The following is a 20869-nucleotide window of genomic DNA, read 5'->3' as shown; positions in this document are numbered from 1 at the left end:
TCTCCAAAGGTGAACAGAACTGTGGTTTTCTATCTGCTGTGGACTGAGTACTGTTGTGTATGTTAGCGTTCTAATGTGCAGTGCTTCAGAATGTGACCATATTTGGAGATGGGGTGATTAAGCTAAAAATGAAGTTGTAGACACACATAGCAATCTTATAATTCAAATCTTATGTTTTATAGAGAAGGAAGTGTTTTAGCAGAGAGGAGTTTCTAGAAATTGGAGTTCACAAGTGTGTGGCCAGGATTTAGTACATACAGTAGGAGACCATCTTTGAGGAAAAACCAAATACTTAGGATGTATAGATTTCAGCACCTAAAATTACTCAAATTTATGTGTACCATTTGTACAGTAGGTCTGAGCATCCATCACTTGAAACCACATAGAGTAGGCTACATTACTGTCACAAAATTCCTGTTGTACACATTATCACTGCTCAACAAAAACTAGATCTTATTTCATGCTCTTTATCAGAAATGCAGCAGATCTTTGACTCATTTTTCCCATATGGGAAGTTGCCACCAAACTTCCACTAAAGACACACTGTCTTTCAACAAATGTAAACTTCTTACTTTATTACTTCAATTAATTTGTATTTTATTTTTATATTTTTGCTTTTTTCCATTAATTTTTTATTAGGATATATTTCTTGTATAGGGGGGATTCATTGTGACAACTCAAATAGGCTTATATTGTACATTGGTAAGATTGCCCCTACTGTCTCTCACCATTCACCCACTCCCTGCCCCACTTAAAACTATTGCAGGATTCTTTGTTCTAGTTCATACAAGTATATGAATGACATCCATCAACCATATTCCCTCACCTTGATCTCCTTCATTCACCCTCACTCTTCCCAAAAACCCTCCCTTGTACCTATTTTACTGTCCTGTCATTATTAATACTTAAGTTGATGTTCAAAGGGGCTTCTCAATGTATTCCTGCCGTGAGTATACTTTAATTTGGCCCATTCAACCCCTTCCATAACCCCCTTACATCTTCACCTGTCCCCCACTCAGTTTTTCAACAGCTTTCAATACATATCCTTATTTCCTCTACCTTCATATATCTTATGTTTCATGATTAAACACACATGATTGCACTTTGGGCATCAATTGATTTTTTGGGAGGAAGATTTTGGGAAGGGAAACACCCTGCAGATCACACAATTTTAACACAATAGGTGATAACACAGTACTGACTGAGAATTTTTTTTTTTGTATCAACTGAGCTGTGTAATGCATGCATGGACATGTAAATTTTTGTTTTTGCAATTTCTTTTGAAATTATTTATTTATTTTAGTTTTGACCATGTTGGTCAAAACCATATGTAATAAATCCACAAATAAAATAAGTGTATGACATACATATACTTTTTTTTCACTTCCTGGACTCATGCCCTATGGTTACACCCATCTTCATGCCTAGCCCATGGAGAATCACAAGGTGAATAGTTCTTGACTAGTTAATTCTTCTCATTAGTAAGTCTTGTTGTCAGCACCCCTGTTGTATTGAAAGATACTATCACATCAGCATGTGCAAGCATCTTTCACTTTGAGACATTAGGACACATCTGCCAGGTTTGTCTTCATTCTCCAGTGCTAAGTCCACTCCCAAGCATCACATAAGATGTGGTATCCCTAGATGATGGGCACATGGCACCTACTAAGCTTCCTTTTGTGCCCAGCACCAGGAGGATTGGACCAGTGACAGGGATCATTCAGGGGAACCAGGTTAAGTATTTCTGATTCTAGTACTTTAAGTCCTGTTGGACTGTGGGCTTCAGCCATTGACCACAGGGGTCTTGGCAAAGTTTGCAGTACCATAGAGTAATAAGAGAAGAACCAGGTGAAAGAAGAACTTTGTCCAGAAGTACCACATTAAAAGTGGTAAAATCTAGAACGCTTCCCGTTTTTGGGATAGCAGCCTTTAACCTAGGAAGATGGCATCAGAACTTTTGATAAACAAGGGTATCATCAGACTGAGAAGTTAGGATACCTGAATGTGTGGCCTCAGTCATGCCTCAACCTCTCTGTGTTCCAATGGTTTTCTCTGCAAAATGAAGACAATATTACTATTCTGTAGCATTGTTGGGAGGATTAAATGAGGTTTTATTTCCTAAGCACTTAGGACAGTGTAAATGCCCACTTAATATTAGCATTTTTTAATTCATGTTGCCTAAGGACCAAATGGACAGACAATTAAACACCCACATCATTGTAGATTTTACACTTGAGAAATCTACTGAATCTCACTGAAAACACTGAAGTAGAATATCTGAACAAAATGGATCTTTTAGGATATGGTCTCTCTTGTCTTGTGTTGACCTCTGGAATAGTAAAACATTTTGTAAAATTGATAAATCAGTTTCATGAAGTTCTTGTTCATGTGCTTTTGTGTGTTTTGTGACCAAACTGCAAAGTTGGTAGTAGGGATAGCACCATATATTTGTTTCTATTTATTTTTATTTCTTTCCTATTCTATTTCCTTTTTATCTCTTTATTTTATTTTTTTCTATTCACTTTTATTAAGTGTAAGACGCGTTTTGACCTGACCACTGACTAGAACACCATTCCTTCTTGCAAAAATATATCAGAAGAAATCACACACCATTGGTTCAGTCATATCCAGAACATTTCACGTGAGTCCTGTGGACCAGAAAAATATAATCCCAGGACAGTGTGAAGAAGGCATGATCTTCCCAGGGAAACAGCAAGACAGAACCATGGGGAAAGAAACATGCTGCAAGTACAGAAGACAATGTCACTGCATCCATTTCTGAAATTTGAGTATTATCCATCACAAATATTTGGATACTGGTGATAAGAACCCAGACATAAGGAAGTAAACTTTCAGAGCAGAAAGACACAAACCAAGCCATCTCAGCAAACGCTGAAGGAACAGTTCAGTCTGAACACCATCAAAAGAAAAGTTCAAGAACAAGAGGAGGAGAAAGCACCATTTCTTTAGCCACCCTGGATTTAAGATAAAACGCTTTTGTAGTAAAGAGGTATGGGTGCTAATACCAGAATTCTACTGTGGGTAAGTTATAATTTAATATGGATAGATAAATACAAATAATACAGTGATATATACTATATATAAATAGTGTACAATCCATTGTATTATTAATTTCTGTGATGTTAAAGTTTTAAAATACTCTCAAGTATGATTATAGATAGAATACATAGGCTTAACTACTTCAGCCAGTATTATTGCTGCAGACCAAGCATGCAGTACCTACTAAAGTATTTTGTCTTCTGGTGATGCATTTTTTGTGTGGGTTTTATTATGTATGCCTCCTGCTTAGGTTAGTGTATATAAGATAGAGAAAGAGATGGCAGGTTACAGATGAATAGAAATTATAGCTATGATTATAAAGTTATCTAATAAGTAAGATTAAAAATACCAAGAAGCATGCTATCCATGTAGAAACAAGGGATATACTCAATGATTGTCATCTTTTTCACATTCGACCACATACCGAAACACTGAATGGATGTGGAACTTCCAACTCTTCTATGATTATATAGCTGTCCACTGCATTCGACAAATGAGTGTACATCCTACTTTAGGTGACCTCCAGGCAAAGAGATGCTGTCCTTGGTTACAAAAATTGCCAAGGTATATTACAAGAGACTGTAATTTAAGTTATGACTTTGGCTTGGTGCCAGACCTTTGCATCATACAAAGGCACACAAATGTTTGCCCTTAGCAGTGGTGGTGGCTGAGCACTTGGGTAGAACCTGGACATTCCTAATGGAGGAAGTTAGGCCACTGATTACAGGTGTGGGAGACTGAAAGACAACTTCATATCCCAGTGAGGAGCATACTTCCTATGGAGATAACAGCTGCCCAAGCTGGACTCGCAGGTGAGGGAGAAAGAGGTGACTGAGAAGAGTACCCCAGGGATGCTAGTGATGGGAGCAGTCTTAGAAGTCTGCTTTTCAAGAAGGACCTCAGGCTCTTTTGAATTTGTTGAGTCAAAGGATTTCATCTCATTTCTTATATGCAAAACATTGATGAATAATTAGCATGCCAATCAAAAGAAGTGAGTCTCCCACACTCTCTGAAAGGGGAGTTTTGTAAAATATCTCTTCAGCATAGAGGACAGAGAAGGCAGAACACACTAAGATTTACTTTCTCCTTATTGTAGAACATTTTCTAGAACTTCCTATACTGCTTGATCCCTACCATTTAGCATGTGAACAAATGAAGGTGTTCAATAAATGAATGGATGAATGCCAATATACATAACTCTGATTTAAAAATAAGTCAGACAGTACACATTATAAATTTACAACCTACAACTGTAGCTATTTCTCCAACACACATTTATTGATTACATACAAAGAGATGGTCACTATGCCAGTTTTGGAGAACACAAAGATGCATACCGTGACACTCATCTTTGAGATGTCACAAAGAAGATAGAAGCCACACCAGACATTCAAACCTGCAGATTGTTTAGCAAATTAAGAACCAAAGAGACTATTCTTTTCTATTTTCTGTGCATCTTTGGGGTGATTAAATCCCTATATACTAACTATCATCCCTATATACTAACACCACATTGATTGCTCCCTTACAAAAGCTACTATAGCTCATACGATCTGTACACAATCAGTAGAAAATGTTCTTTTTTACTATAGTGTTCTCTTTCCTTAAGAAATTCCCATTTCAAAAGTGAAATTAATCTCAGTGAGTTTTCATTGAGTCACTATTATGTTTTGGTATTGAAGAAGAAATTAAAATGTTCAAACATGGAGGAATTTGTATTTCAATGATTTCACTTGAAATAATGAAGGACATACAACATGTACTCAATTTTGTAAAAACAATGGGTACCATTTTGTATTTTAAAAATATTTACCGTAGATCATAATAGTGCATTGGAGTCATGATAGATTATTTTCAGTCCCTGTATTTATTTCACGTCTCCATACACAATATAAGGTCAGAGAGAAGGGCCATGTCAACTTCTTTTTCTTGTGTCTTTTTGTATCTAGGTCCTTGCCTAACCCATAGTAGGCACTAGAGATATAGTTGTATATAAACAGATAAATAACTAAAACACATACCCAATACAGTTCTTGTCTAAATACACATACAAGTTTGAAGCAAAATCATACAAAGAGCAGAATTGGATAACATGCCTCATATTTTTAGATCAAGTGTCCTTTCTGCATTGAAAGCTGCATAAAATAAAGTGCAGGAGAGATGAACTCTAATATGGCATAGAAAAAAGAGCCTCCCAAGATATTTTCTGTGTCTCTCCCTCTCCTTTAAAGCCCCTATGTACAGGTGTGTTTTTTATTTCCTGTTTTATGATGTAAGAAGATGGATTATTTTCTATTAGTTGGCAAAGCCAAAAAGATTCATTTTACTTGGTGTGAAATAGCCACAAAGGGAAATTTCAATTGGTAATGTTTTTCAACTATTAACGTTAAGCAATTAATGTTTTCTTCAGTATTTTGGAGCACAACCACAAACTAGCATCCTTTTTCCATAATGCTTTCAGAAGTTTAGGCAAGATTTTTTTGGTATATGTTTTTTAAAATGTTCATATGTTAGACTACTACTGTTCTAGAATTCAGGAATCTTCTAACATTTCAATAATTCAATAAACGCTCCTGCATTTTAATCTTGAGTCTGCCTGTCTATATGTTACATGCATTTATTATGAATCTGTACAAATTTTAATGACTTGAATTATATTCACTAGCTACAAACAAAAGCTCATGACATGATTTAACTTCCCTGAAACTCGGGGTGATTACATGAAATTATAAGAACTCTGACATTTATTAGGCTTAAAAATAAGCTTGTATACCTAGATTCTTAATAAGTAAATATTTCCCTCAATTCAAATCAGTGCTGAAAATCTGCACTTTTGCAGTTCCCAGAGTGGAGTGATGTACAGACATGGAGGCAACTCAATCCCACACACCAAAGCTACCTTTAGAGGCAATGCCATTTGCCTTGAGTTTGTCTCAGAGTCTAACTTTGCATCTTTCAAAGGCTCTCAAAGTTAGTGTACTTCCTGTGCTACTATCTCAGGGAATTTTCAAATATTGTCTTGTCCCAGTGTTTTTCTGAGGGCTCTAACAAGTGATTTTTATTTTAACATGATTTCTTCTTTAGAGAGAAAATTGAAAGCACAGAATTAATTGATATTTCAAAAATTTTGCTTTTAACCATATACATTCTGTCAGACATCTTCTGTTAGAATCCTGTTAAAATCTGAATAGTTCTTTTAAAAGTTTCAGCCATACTAGCAATACAGTTGAAGCATGAATTAAATATCTTTATGCTTGTGGCTAAAATTGGATGACCAATATTTTTGTTCACCTAAGGAATATTAAAAGTCACTGCTTTTCAATAATCTTTTGCTCATCTCCCAAATTTATAGTCTTTAAAAAAAATTGTGCATGTCAGATAGTGTCTGAGCCTGTGTATATTTGTATACTTTTCATGCCTCTGTACTTAGGCATGAACATAGGATAATATGGAGGGGTGGGTATTTCTTTTCTGGCTACATCTATTTTTGCAGCCATGAGTCCAATGTGAGTGCAGCATCTGTTATAGACAGGGATGAGTGAACCCAGCCAGACTTGGGGTTTAGAGGAGGTCAAAATCTATTTTTCTGACATTTCTGTCATGTTTACTAAATTGCATTTTTCCAAATGCAATTAAAATTTTAGGAAATATTCCATTTATTTTAAAGAGAGGAAAGCTGTGCAGTTCCCGTGGACTTTGACTAATGCAATCTGTTTTTTAAATCAGTTATTGGTATCCTAGGTATATGCTTTCCACTAGCTTAAAATGAGTATCAAATCCTGTTTCTTAGAAATAGAGCCTCTCCACTTTTCTTTCTTTTTAACCACAAGAAGGGATTAGAGGTGGGCTGACATTTTCTAGTAGAAATAGGCTTTAGTGTGAGAGAATCGAGTCCCCACAAACTGTCCTATTTTAATGGCACATTTGAGAAGACATATTTGAGAACTCATGTAAGACATTACAAAATGATGAGGCAGTAGGAAACAAGAATCAGAGATCTCATCTCAAATAAATGGAGCAGCAAAGATTAATTAAATCTATGAAGTTCTTCAAAGCACATCCTGGTTAAGGTATTTAAAGGAATGCATTCCTTTATATTTAAGTCATCTGAAAGTGTTCGGCCATCATTGAGGTATAAGACTCACTCCATCTACTACAGACCTTAGAAAAGGAGTTTATAAACATAATCAAATCAGGATTACTAGTTTTATTTGTTACCCAAATGACAAAACAACAGTTACAGACAGAACCGTTGGTCTGTGTGGTTAATGAGTTATCCTTCACACTGAAATAAAAATGCTGAATGGGATGAATATGGCCAGGTTGGAGTTCTGGTATCAATATAAGTGGATGGGTGCTTACACTTAAAAACAACATCTGCCCTATTGCATCTTTGTGTTCATAGTATGGGATTTTTTTTTGTCTTCTTTCTAATTTGTATGAGATTTTGATCTCATAAGGTGTGGAGAGGCTTCAGCCCTGGTTCATGTTAGAACTGAATTAGCAGTTACACAAACATGACAATTTTAATTGCCCTCTGTACATCAGAAGCAGCTAAATGAAGCCACCCTCAATCTTGTCTGAATTTTAAGTGTCCACAGGTCATAAAAGCTTTTAATTTTCATCACTTAGATATCTATAAGGAATGGCCTTAAATATCTAGCAATCGTCTGAGCATTTATATTGTATTTCTCTTCAATCTTAAACACACATGCTACTTTTCTTTGTTTTTATGAATGTTTCATTTACTGGACACTACTTATTAATCAAGCATGAAATCTTCTCCTTCATATAGACATAACAGTTACATGAGATTACATGAGTTTAAAAACTTAACTATTGGCAATTTTTAAATTCTAATAATTTAAAACGGGTGATAGTGAATTCCAATGTATTTGTATTTTACAACACAAAGGGGACATTTACTCTCCATTTTCTTACCATAAACCAGATAGTAATTGTATTCATTTTCCATCAATAAAGGAATAAAATGCAATTATTTTGCTGCCATTCATACTCAATACCTATAACTAGAATAAAAGATGATTAAATACCCATAGTGTACATAAAAGACCCAGGCAATTCAGATTAACTCTTTATTTTCAGAAACATATTGCTCTTCAGAAAAAGTATGCTGTCTCTGCAAGCGGCCCAGTTTATTTTTAGGAAAATTACAGATCTCTTAAAAAACAAATCAGCGTCTAAGTTGGTAATTCTTAGTTGTGGTTTCTGGGGAACTTGATTCACTCATAAATTTGCAATTGGAGATTTAAAGAAAAGATTCTGCTTGCTGTGACACTGCTTAAACAATGTCAGCCAAGAAATCAGATGCAAAACCCCTGCCCTTCATTCCTGCTAGATAAAATAAAGAAGCAAAGAAAAGCTCAACTTTGATCACTAAACAGAGATGTCTTCTTATCGGGGATTAATATATGTAAGTAGAAAAGCAATTCTTGCTGTAAGTTTGTAAATTTCTAAATCTGCTAAGGCCTCATAAGAACATAGACATGAACATAAATTTAAAAAAAACTATTTTCTTCTCTTTTAAAAAACAACATCCCTGTATTTGATATTGGGGCATTCTTAAGTGAGTTATCATGTATTAATAGCTAAGAATAAATAGCCACCTTTTATTAATTAAGCATTTACAGCATGTGTTTCTCTGAGTGAAGGAAAATCATTTAATTGTACAGATAGGGGTTAGTTTAGGTTCGTCTTATTTACAAATGCTTAGCAACATGAATCAGGGTTGCACATCAGCCAGTAGGCATTGTTATGCTGTTGTTTTTTTTTTTTTTCAGGTACCCATGCAACCACAAGGAGAACTTAAGCAGTCAGTTCCTTGACTATTTTATAAAGGACAGTCATGCTTTTCATAGTTCACTTGTTATTGACCTTTTTTTCCTTTCTTCAGTTTCGAAATGGCTTTTAAAATCCTTTTAAAATCTTTCTGTCTTTAAAAATTGTTTTATTGTTGTGCTTGGAGTACATTGTGGCCTTTACAAAAGTTCTTACAATTTGTCAAATATAAAATCTTTCTTATGATATGTAAATTTGTCCTTCTAGAAATCTTGTTTGCAAGAAATTAGGAGCCAAATCTATCACAGCAATATCTATTAATATAATATATATATTATGTAATTAATATAATAACATTTTAAAATTTCAGAGCAGAGTAATATAATTATTTTTGATTTTAGAAGTTGTTCAAAACTGCTCATATTACAAAAATACTGACATTTATTTTCTAACATTATAGAAAAAGGAGCAGGCAAGTATAAAATCTGCTCAAATGTTTCAGCTGTTTTTAGTGTATATAAACTCATACACTAAGGCAGTAATACATATATATGTATACATAACATGTACACATATAGTTTTTCAATTAAACACTGGATGCTTTCATAACGTAAATTACAATTTCTTACTCTGTTTTTCCTTACATAATGCTCCCTGAGAAAGTTCTTCTGAGATAACCCAATCACCGCTATTTAGATATGGATACATGCGCCTCATATTTTTATTCTAAGTTCAAGTTCACTCATCGTATCTAATGCCCTCGAAGCAATCTCAAATTGCTGCTATTACACGGGTCACTAGAAACCAGAGGCACTAATACAAATTTTAAAAAGAGAGAAAAGGGGAAAAAAGCCCCATACAATTAGATGGTGGCTAACGGCTTAATCAATTTGATTTCATCATTAAATCCAGTCCTTGCTCTTGAGCTGTCAGGGAGGGAGATAGGCTGAGGATGTCAGGGCTCCAGCCGGTGGTGGTGTAGAAGGGCTGTGTCCCTTACCAGCCAGAGTGACAGCGCTGTGGAATTCTCTGGCATGGCAGGGTATGGACAGCCATACGGCTGCAGTACCCTCATCCAGAGCACAGTCTTTCTATTTCATTAATTTTTCATGGAATTTCATTTCACAACAAGCCAGGGTCTGCCATCCATCTGCTCCACTTATTCTGTCCCTTTTGGCAACTTTTTTCTTTGCATTTCACAACAGCCCCCTCCATTCTCCATCGCTTTCCCAAGATTCATCACTTTACTTTTATAGAGCTACCTTGTGGTGGTGGTCTCAAAATTTATTTCCCATTCTCTAAAACCTGGAATAACCAACCACCCAGGAACCACAGCTGAATTTCAAGTTAACTGATTTTTTTGGTCAAATGGTACAAAGAAAGCCATTGTCATGTGTGAATGCGCAAATCAATTTTCACTGATTTGCCAATGCATTGTCTACATAGCCTTTCACACACTCCCCAAAGTTCCTTTCCTTCTCTAATTTGTGGAAGAATGACACATCTCAAAACTGTATCCTTCAAGTTACCTTGTGGCACCAACTGAATGTATATGGACTAACAATTTATTTCCAAATATGTTTGTCTTGAAAGAGACTTTTTAAAAACTTTCTAGAAATTTTAGTCATTTTATACATTCTGTACAGTAGTAAGCAGGGCTTTAAAAATATTTTACTTGCAAAATGCATTTAGTGCCAATGCATTTCTTCTTTGGGGAAGAAAAAATACATTCCCAAAAGACAGAAAAACAGATACGCAAAGCAGAATATATGTACCATTTTAAAAAATTTACTCTATATGTACCATTTGATAAATGAAAACTATTTATGATACTCTTTGAACATTGTCTTGACATTATTCTATGGTTTGGAGATTAACTGACAGGTTCTTAAGCAATTGATTTTTATGTGCTACACTGTTTTTGATTATCTGATCGAGCTAATACTAATTTAAAAAAAACCCTTTAAATATTCACATTCCTTATTTTGAGTTAGTATGTATACTTTTACAATATTTACACATAGTTATTTTCTAATACAAGCAGATATTATCCTATATAACTACATAACAGATGAGGGTATTAATAATCTCCTTGTGTAATTCTTCCCAATACAATAAGGTGCATCTTTTAGTCCTTTCTGTGGGCAATCAAACATACAGTTATTTAGTGATGGCAAGAAACCGTCAGTCTCCATAAAGTGCTAGTGCTCCTATCATTTTCTCAAAGTCTCTGAATGAAATAGAAGCGGGATAAACTGAAGTCTCTCACACATCACATGAGATGTGGACATTACTCTGCTGTATATGCGAAAATGAGATGTTTTTCCTATTCTTTCTTATGTTTTTTTTTTCCAGTTGCTTGTCTTTTTCCTTAGAAAAGTCAAATTTTCACATTTTCCACTTGTATAAAAATATATATCACTTATAAATAATTTTTATGAGAAAACCCTTACTAAAATATCACATATGGAGAAAATGCATAACGGTATGATACGAGGAGTTGATTTAACAACAGAAGTGAGATTGGTGTGTGTGTAGGGAGGATTTATTCCTTGAATTTTCTTTAAAGTTTATCTGAGAGAGAAATATAGGCTCCTGCTAGTTAATCCCTGAAAGTCATATTCTGTGACTGGAAACTTTTCTTTTTTTTAAAAAAAAATATTTTAAAGATACATATTACTTCCTATGTGCTACAATGATTAAAGACTCTTGGACAGGAAAGGATTTCATTCCCAGGACAATGGGTTGATAATAATGAAAGTATCATATAATTGCCAACTTAAGCTATAGCTGGAATGTTTTAGTTCAGAGCCCGATTGACCATACAAAGCACAGCATTTCAAAGCCACTCTCAGACAATATGTATGGAAAATAAGTAGCATTTCACAGCACTGGCAAACTAAATGCTAACATGCATTTTCAAAAACAACTCTTGTCCATTAGAATAGGAAAAAGTATACATGTCATAGGCAAAAGATCAATATTAATCTTAATTGTATTTAATCACTTATAAGAACAGCTCTTACTTTGTACTTACAATCAGTGTCTTTCATTACTACTTAGTACAACCTAACTAAAATTCCTTAACAGTCATGCATGCACATGTGGATTTTAAGTTGAAGCAAGGTTAGAGTTTTAATGTAATACAAGCTTAAAAATTTAGGCCATTTTATTTAATTAAGGTGGAGGTACATGACTAGTAAGACAAAATTTAAACTCACTATTGTTCTTTGTAGAACAGATAAACAACAATAACTAGGAATTTTGTAAAAACCATCTACTTCCAGGAATGTATAAATAATTATTTAATGTGTCCCCTAGCTTGCTATGTTATTCTTTAATTTGATCTTGTATATTTATATTGTGAACTTTTTTCCCCAAAGTGAATATTTAGCTGTGTGATTTGACTTTCCTACAATGCTAGCTATTGGCAGATCCCACGGAAAATGTCACCTCACACAAATCTATGCAGAAGAGGAACTGGTTTATGAATCTTGATAAATCCTGATTGATTTTTTCCCACTTTAATATTTGTCTATGAAAATTGAGAGGCTCAGTGTAGTCAAAATTACTAAGATGTAGAAATAGTTGCCGTAAGAATTTTATTTTGAGTTGTTATAGCTAAGTTTATAGTAAATTCTTTCAGATTTCTTTTTTCTTTCCAAAAAGAATGCTTTCTAAGTTAGTATGCCTGGCATTTAATGATAAAGCAAATGAACTTGAAGAAGTGTGAAATTTCCATCAGCTTATATTTCTATAGATTGAATTATTGGTAAATATTCCATACTCCTAATTTTAAATATTAAGCAAACTAAAATAATATTGGGAAACATGAACACCTGAAGTAAAAGTGTTACTCAGTATTCAATGCTTTGGTTTTCTTAATATTGTTGTCACTTTTGTTAGCATTGTTTTTAGAAGAAACCAACAAGTTGGTCTCAGAATAGTTTCAAATAGCAATGTGAGTATCAAACACACATTTTATCCATTTTAGAGTGAAAGTAGAAATACAAAAATCATCCCCCTTCTGAAAACGAAGGTTCTGAAGCCTTTTAAGGAAGTTTTCAGGCCATATTTGCTCCCAGCAGTTCTGATACTCAGTCATAATTAATGACTACTTGCTATTGACATATATGTCTTCAAACTGTTTGGCTAATTTCTATTATCAGAAGAAGCAATAACAGACTTAGGGACTGTGAGCAAGCAATTAAGAAACAATCAGACTGAAACTTATCTTCGACCACCACAAAGATGAAAATTCTCCAGAGAGGATGCAGAACATGACTCTATCTTAACAATGCATCCTGTGTTAGAACAACTGGGAAATCTAATATATTTACTTGTATCTTTCCAACTGTTCTTGATAGCTTTATGCTCACTTAAAAAAAAAACCTACACATTTAAAATAATGAAACTTTCTCCTGAAGACCCACAATAAGGAGCTAACAATAACATAAGTTCTCTCTAAGAAAGAAAGGATGGCATTAAAATCCTCTTTCCATCCTTCTGTGGAATGCATACTGGCTACAATGGCATTTTAAGGCATTGCCTCTCACATCGGAGCAATTGCTAATTATATACAAGCCCTTGTGTGGAAGCTCTGGGCTTGTGATAACAGTGACTAACTTCAGTACCGCCAATCTCCAAGAATATCGGTAACAAGGCTCAGAATGACAGTTTCTCAGTAGCGACCTGTCATCTGGTTGCTTTTTTTTCCTTCTTGGGTTTGTAGCTTTATCTTTGCCACTAACAAGATGTAATGCTTACTTCTTTTCATGTACTAATTCCTGCCTGTTTCTCCAAGGACAAGCCCTGTGTTTGTTGTAGGTTCCGGTGTTTACAAAAGGACAGAATTACCTCACTAAGTAAGGACTGCCAGCCAGTTTGGGGAGACGATTGCCAGGGTTTTGCCCACTTTTTCCTTGGAGACAATTTGGATGGGAAGAGCTGGCGCCAGGGCGCAATTCCTCATTTTTATGTATATTGGCTTAGGAGAGTGTTTCCTTTGGCGTCGGGTGACACTGTGGCCTCCAAGAGGGTCTAAGGCAGTGCCAGCCTTGGGGGCACTGGCACCCAGAGAAGGAAACATCCTCTAGTCAAAGCACTAATGCTCCCAAAACAGCCCTCTCCCCTTCTTTGCATTGCCGCCTGTCAAACGTCTCTGGAGCAGCCGCTCTCTCAGCTCACTGTCCCTTCTGCGCTGGCGGAAGCCCCCGGCCATTTACAAAGGGATTTGAATTCGTAAGTTCCCTACGCTGTGTGGACATCCCACCCAGCAGCTTAAAGTGAAGCTGCTGGGGACAAACAGAGATCGCAGGAAGGACAAGGGGAGACAGGAGAGTTGCAGAGGGGAGGCGAGTGCAGAGCGAGCTTCTTACCTTTCCTCTTGGACCTCCTCCTCCTCCTCCTCTTGGACTTGCATTTGAGTTGACTACTTAGCCCTCCAGACCCTCTGCCGCTCCCCAGGACGGATGCCATGGCTGAGACCCAGTCGGGAGAGGGGAATTGGAGCTCTTCCTTAAGCAATTTCACCTTACTGGCTCTTGCTGCTGTCGCCGCGGCCGCGAAGGCTTCTGCTCTTGCAAATCAGAGAGCAGGTTCACTTTTTAGGACCGAGCATGTGAGCGCGCTCTAATTGTTCTCTGTCACTTGGTTCCAGCTGGGCTGAGAGCCTCTTTTGGGAGCCGGAGGGCCGAATCTGTCCTTGGGCAGAAAGCGCTGGGGGAAGGTGCACCTGCCGCTCCTGAGCAGCCTCAGAGCTCTCCTCGGGCTGCCTCTTCATCTGGGCTCCCAACGCAGGGCTGCTACTTTTGCACCTCTGCTAGTTGTTTGGCACCAGCCACTTTGAAGCCAATCACGCAGGGAGCTTATCTATTTGCTGCTGCAAAGTCTAATTAGATCCAATCACAACCGTCTGCTGGCTCTGACATCAGCAGCACCAGCCCCTCTGTCCCTGGCAGCTTGCTAACTCAGCTCCCATTTGGATGGATTCAGCAGCCCAGGACTTGGTGGAAGGAGAGAGACTGCCCTGGGAGAGGCCCAAGGAGAGGTTTGCAGAAGGGGACCCTACCCTGGGATAACCAGGCTTCTCTGCTGCAATCACTCTCTATGTTCAAAAAGACACAGCGACTGTGTTCTCTAACCCAACAGTTTTTAACTAGTTAATTCACTATCCTGCTCATTGTATGGAGGGGGAGAAAACCTCTCTGAATCAGAGACCCCACTTCCTCAGAAAGTGACTGAGATTTGCAATTCCCGGGAGACAATCTCTTTGTGGGGGGGTGTCTTTATTTCTCAGAGTCTGCTAGCTTGTCCCCTCACCCCCTTTCATAACCCTAGGCAAAAGGGAAGTGTTACATAAAGACTGAGATGCTAAGATCTGATTCTGAATTTTACAGAGAGTTTTTCTCTGTAATTTTATTGAGGGAACAGTTACAGGAAAGGTAAGGAGAGCTCTCAGCCAATAGATTTGTTGCCTAATGTAACATTCAAATGAAAGAAAGAAACATTTATGAGAAGGTGAATGACAAACTGAAATACATTTGAACAATTTTTTTCAGGGATAGCCTAGGTTTTAAGACTGTACTTACAGCATCATAAACCTCTAAAAAAATATCAAAAGGTATATAATTCAGCAATAGTAATGGCTTCAAAACATTCATTCTAAAATTTTATTAGCATGAGTTAATATGTTGATACAAAAAACAATACACAGTATTTCTGTTATTCACTGCTCTCATACTCCTTCTGAAGCTCTGCGTGGGCCTTGAAATTTCTCAATAATTTCCCTTATGGAAGAAAAATTATTTTTCTAGGGAATATTAAAGGTAATTAGGATGTTCATAGGTTGTTTTGTGGTTAGCTGACAGATCATAACTCAGTTTCATTGATGAGAGAGGCAGAGACAGACAGACAGACAGAGAGACAGAGTCAGAAGGATCTTTGATTTCAAATCCTAATTCTATGGCTATGATTTTGGACAAGTTAAACTGTGCCTCAGTTTCCTCATCTGGAACATGGGAGTAGAAAGACTACCTTCCTCATAGTTGTGCTCAACTTTCGAATCAGTAGAAACAGTAACTGACATACATTAATCACTTGTTGTTTTTTAAATCTATCCAGCAGATAATTTTGAAAGACCTCTTACAACACTTAACTGTATGTCTCATTTCAGACCAGTAACTACAATCAAACCAGCTTCTTCTTCTGGGCTGGGTTCAACATTTCCATTCTAGTAACATCAGAATTTAATGCTACTGATAATTTCTAGTGAATATAGAAAAAGTATATGGCTTGCCCACTTAACCTACAATACAAAAGGTATTTGAAAGTTTTAACTCTATCCAGAAAGGCAGCTGTAGAACTATGTCCGTGAAACTTCTGTGCTTCACACCATTCACCTGCAGTAATCCAAGGTTGCCCTACTTACGTGTCTGCAGAAAATCTGTCAAGGAATTGAGTAACTAAGGAAGATGTTTCAGACAATGTTGCAAACAGGTGCCCCATCACAGCTAGGCTGCTGGAATGTATTAATGGCCTCTCATAGCCCATCACCACAGAAAGCAGAGACACTGCCTCTGAGACTCACATATGTTGACCCTTCTTGTACTAGGACTGTAGTCAGGGGAAGCAGAAAACAGAATCTCTAAATTCTATGCTTCTTCCAATTTTGGTGAGGAGGGGGAATAAAACTGAAACATGTATTTTAAAAAACTTAGTTTAGTCCCTGATTAGAAAATTATTTAAGATCCAAATCTTGGCAAATCTTTATTTTTCTTGAAGTTCCCCAATTTGTATACTTTGTATATAATTTATGCAAATATTATTTTACTAGAGATCTATGCTGTTTTCTGTATTTCGTTTTGTGAGACATAATACATTCTAGATGGTGTAACAGTGAAGTCAGAGTGACACAAATGGGTGTCTCTTATCCTAGCAGAAGAAGCTTTTAAAGAAGTGATTCACAATGACAAATATTCATACTCAGGCATAGTTTCTAATATGTTTTTTGTTATCACGATCTGAGCTTAAAGTGAGCCATGTTGATAAGCTGCCATTCTCTGAGGAGTCCTTTTGCTTTTCTGTCTGTTCTCTAGACCACTTCAGCACAGCTTGGCAGCCTGAGATGATGAAGAGCAGTTGGAAGAGGCGTTTGGATCAGGATCCAATCTCACCCTATCACCCATCAGGAGACATCACTGATGTCTAAACTAGTTTGTGTTCAGTCTCTGTTCTTCCCACAGAACAAAGAGCTAGCCAAGGGATTCCAAGGAGAAGGTAGGCTGGTCAAAAAGTCAACTGTAGTCTAGCATGAGCCTGTCAGCTGGAGAGCTTGGTGAGGAACAGAGACAAACCCTTGGCTAGCCTGGAAGGGCAGTGCTGCCTCTGCAGTTCCTCCTCGGTGCCATATTTGTGCTAAGGAAAGTGTTTCCACAGTCAAGGACCTGGTTAGATTCATTCAGAGAACCCCATGATTTTCAGCATTGCTCTTGTCAGTTACTGTAACGCTCCAGTTATTTTTCACGATGTCTTTTTTCTTTAATGTCTGTCTCCTGACAGTCAACACCATGTCTCTTTAGCTCACAGCTACACAGACCCTGAACTTGAGGTGTTAGTATTTTTATGTTATGCATCATAATATTCACCACAGTGCTTGTTTTGCTAAAAGAACAGCACAAGGTCTGAATATCATAGTGAGTCTCACTTAGTCTCCACAAGACCTCTGGTGAACAGAGCTGACATGGTACTCATTATTGTGATGAGGAGGCTAAGGCTCACAGAACATGACACTTGCCAAAGTCACATGGATTATAGCAGAAGTCACACTCAGGCCATTCCAACTTTACAGTCTGGGCTTTTCATCACCATGATTTACTGATTTGTATTATTTTTTGGTGGTACCTTGATTTGAACTCAGGGCCTTGTACTTGCTAGGCAAGCATTCTGCCACTTGAGCCATGCTCTCACCCCTTTTTTGCTTTTAGCGTAGTTTAGATAGGGTCTTGTACCTCAGACCATGGTCCTCCTGTCTCTGCTTCCTGTGTAGCTGGGATTACCAACATTCGCAAGCATACTTGCTTGTTGGTTTTTAAAAACTTTTTATTAGTGCAAATTAATTGTATAAAGGGGTTTCTTTGTGATGTTTACAACATGCATATAAGTACTTTGATCAACTTCACTCTGTTTATATTATTATTTTTTAGTCACTTTCCCTTCTCCCATCTCTTATTTAACAGGTTTTGTTGTGTTTCATTATGCTATTTTCAAAAATATATATATATATATAATTTTGAGATAGGGTCTCAGTAGCTGCTCTGGCCTTAAACTATGATCCTCTGTCTCCTGGCTATTTGGGATCACAGGTGTATACAAACCTCTCTGCTCTACTGACTTTCATTTCAGAGTTGAGTTCAGTTAGTTTGTTAAGCTTCTGTGGGATAGAAGGAAAAGTACACACACATCTGTCATCTATCTATCATCTATCTATCTATCTATCTATCTATCTATCTATCTATCTATCATCTGTCTAGGAGCAGGCTATCCACATTGACTGTGACTTTCACTATTAATAAATGAAGCAGTAGCAGTGTCCCCTGTGTGTTATATAAATACAGATGCTCTCAAGTGCACAGAGCTTGTCTTTCTCAGAATTATCTTAGGATATGGAGGAGAAAGACTTCCTAGATGGTGATAGAGCCAAGACTTGGAGAGACATTCCAAAAAGAATGTGAGAAATTCCATAGACTCAGATAACTGATCTGACCTTGGAGAGAGAGAGGATAGAGAGAGAGAGAGAGAGAGAGAGAGAGAGAGAGAGAGAGAGAGAGAGAGAGGAGAGAGAGCCAAGGCATATGAGCACTATGAGGCACCATGCCTCATGGCACATTTATCCAAGTTCACATCCTCTTATTGTCACTGTGCAGTGATGTTTCTAAAACCATGCATACGTATTCTTGTGTCCTAATGGCTAATGCCATCTCACGATGATTTCAGTTCTCAACTCATTATTACAATATCTGTATTACCAAACAGTTCATTTAAAATCACAGTTTAACTTGTTTTATTACTGTTTTCCAAAAACAAATAAGAACACTAAGATGAACATGACTTATTTAGAGTTAGAATTTTTGTTACTATTTCCCACACATCAGACAATTACATTAGGTAGAAAATAGAGGAGCAAAGGTTTCCCTAGAGATATTTATGTTTGCTGACTCACTATATCATCACATATGACATTAAGTTATTATTTTTACAAACAGAAAAATGGCACAAGAAGGCTTTTTTTTTTAGTCTTTCATCTTCATTCATTGCTCTTAAATTTAAATAACTCACATCAAAGATCTTGGGCATAAGATCTGAAAGTATTGCAAAATGATATTTTGAGATAACATCTACTATATCAAATACATTCTTATCCACATTCTCATCCAGGGGTGTGGAAGTATGGTTGATAAGGGAGTAGGGGCACTTGAGAGGTCCCAGGGAGCAGAGTGGAGCCTTGATGTGACAATGCTCTATACAATGCTCTTACTGAAATTATTTTTTTCCTTTGTTCTATTATTTTTCTCTAAAGCATGCCTATGGCTTGAGAACACCAAATGCATACTTAGCAATTTATGGAGTGACCATGTTATAGACCAGATTTGAAAAGTGATTTTTCTAAAGTAATTTTTCCAAATAATTTGGGCATACAGAGTGTTTATTGGTGACTATCACAGGGATCTTAATTTGCTAATGTATGTTTTCTTCTTCCTAAACTTAGTTGAGTTCTGCATTAATGTTTAATAAGGCAAGGTAACTCCCTGTGTGGCTATCTTAAAGAGACAAAAATGTCATTTTTCTTTCTTTTACAAAATCAGAGAGCGTAGGAAGACAGAACAGGTCCTGCCTGGTGGAGTGGGGCGGAGGTTGGCACCAGTGGGAGGAGCGAGGAAGTGGGGAAAGGGAGTGGGAGGGTGAATATAGAGCAAATACTGTGTACACATGTATTAAAATGAAAAAATGATACCTGTTGAAACTGTTCCACGAATGAGGAAGGGGGATAAAGCAGAATGATTCAGGGGATGAATTCAAGTATGATATATTTGATATATTGTAAATACTTTTGTAAATGCCACAATGTACCCTTACCCAGTACAACAATAAATAAATACATAAAATATAAAAAACAAACAAAAACTACAAAAGTAACATTTAAAACTATTGTATTTCAAAAAAGTAATAAAGATAAGGAACCATTTAACTATAAAAAATAAGACACTGCCAAACAATGGACACACATGCAAAGAAATGAATAATTTTTTAAAAAGACACTGGTTGACAAAAAACAGATACAGAAAAATAATGTCCTACCTTTATAATCATGGTTTCAGACCTCAAATTCTCCTCCCATCTGTCCCATGTACAGTATATTGTCAGAAGTTTAACCTTCTTGAACTTCAGCTGTAAAATGAGGGAAAACAATGTCACAGAATTGCTGTGGACATCAAATAAGAGCAAGCCAGTACGCAAAACTCTTTGTGAATGGACGCTGAAATATTGAAGTCTTCTTGCAACATATAGGGTGTTGATTTTGTTAACTTAGAACCATGAAAAAGCATTTAAAAAGAAGATTTTTCTTGGATCATAAGAACCCATGGGCAGATAGCCATCCATTTCATGAATCTGAAGGCTCACAAGCCCATCTATTATGCATTATGGGCAACTTTGGGTCACCCATCTTTTCTCAGGGATAATTGTAACAGCTGATTCCATTTCTTCCCACAGGTTCAGGTCATTCTTGAGATCGTTCTGCCAGCTGCAGGGACAATGTGCAGAATCAGTGTTTTATGGTAACTGTGACCTTTTGATAGAGTAAAGCATGGTATTTTACTACTAAATATTTGTGCAGGATGTGAGAAATATGGTATGGAATAATCTCCCTCAACATTCTACATGGATTCAATTACTTACATTTACATTTAAAATGCCCTTGGTTGCTAGTTTCTGAAATGTGAAACCTTAATAT

At 36.6% G+C, this 20869-nt stretch overlaps 1 protein-coding gene across 4 annotated transcripts in view; it reads right to left on the bottom strand.

Moving 5' to 3' along the window:
* Positions 1–14743, bottom strand: part of Adarb2 (adenosine deaminase RNA specific B2 (inactive)) — a 512182-nt gene extending 497439 nt beyond the window's left edge. Inside the window, exon 1 of one of the 4 annotated variants that reach the window (XR_012442201.1) lies at positions 14238–14741. Coding sequence is in view for 3 of the 4 variants with exons in the window: in XM_074056752.1 (XP_073912853.1) it covers positions 14238–14337 (100 nt within the window). In the remaining variant the exon portion in view is untranslated. Of the gene's footprint in view, positions 1–14237 lie in introns of all 4 variants that reach the window. The other 3 variants (XM_074056752.1, XM_074056753.1, XM_074056751.1) reach the window with 3 other exon arrangements.
* Positions 14744–20869: the final 6126 nt, after the last annotated feature.

This window comes from Castor canadensis, chromosome 15 (genome assembly GCF_047511655.1).
Source record: "Castor canadensis chromosome 15, mCasCan1.hap1v2, whole genome shotgun sequence".
Taxonomy (NCBI): Eukaryota; Metazoa; Chordata; class Mammalia; order Rodentia; family Castoridae; genus Castor; species Castor canadensis.
Note: the sequence above shows the minus strand (reverse complement) of the source record. Positions and strands in the feature narration are given on the sequence as shown.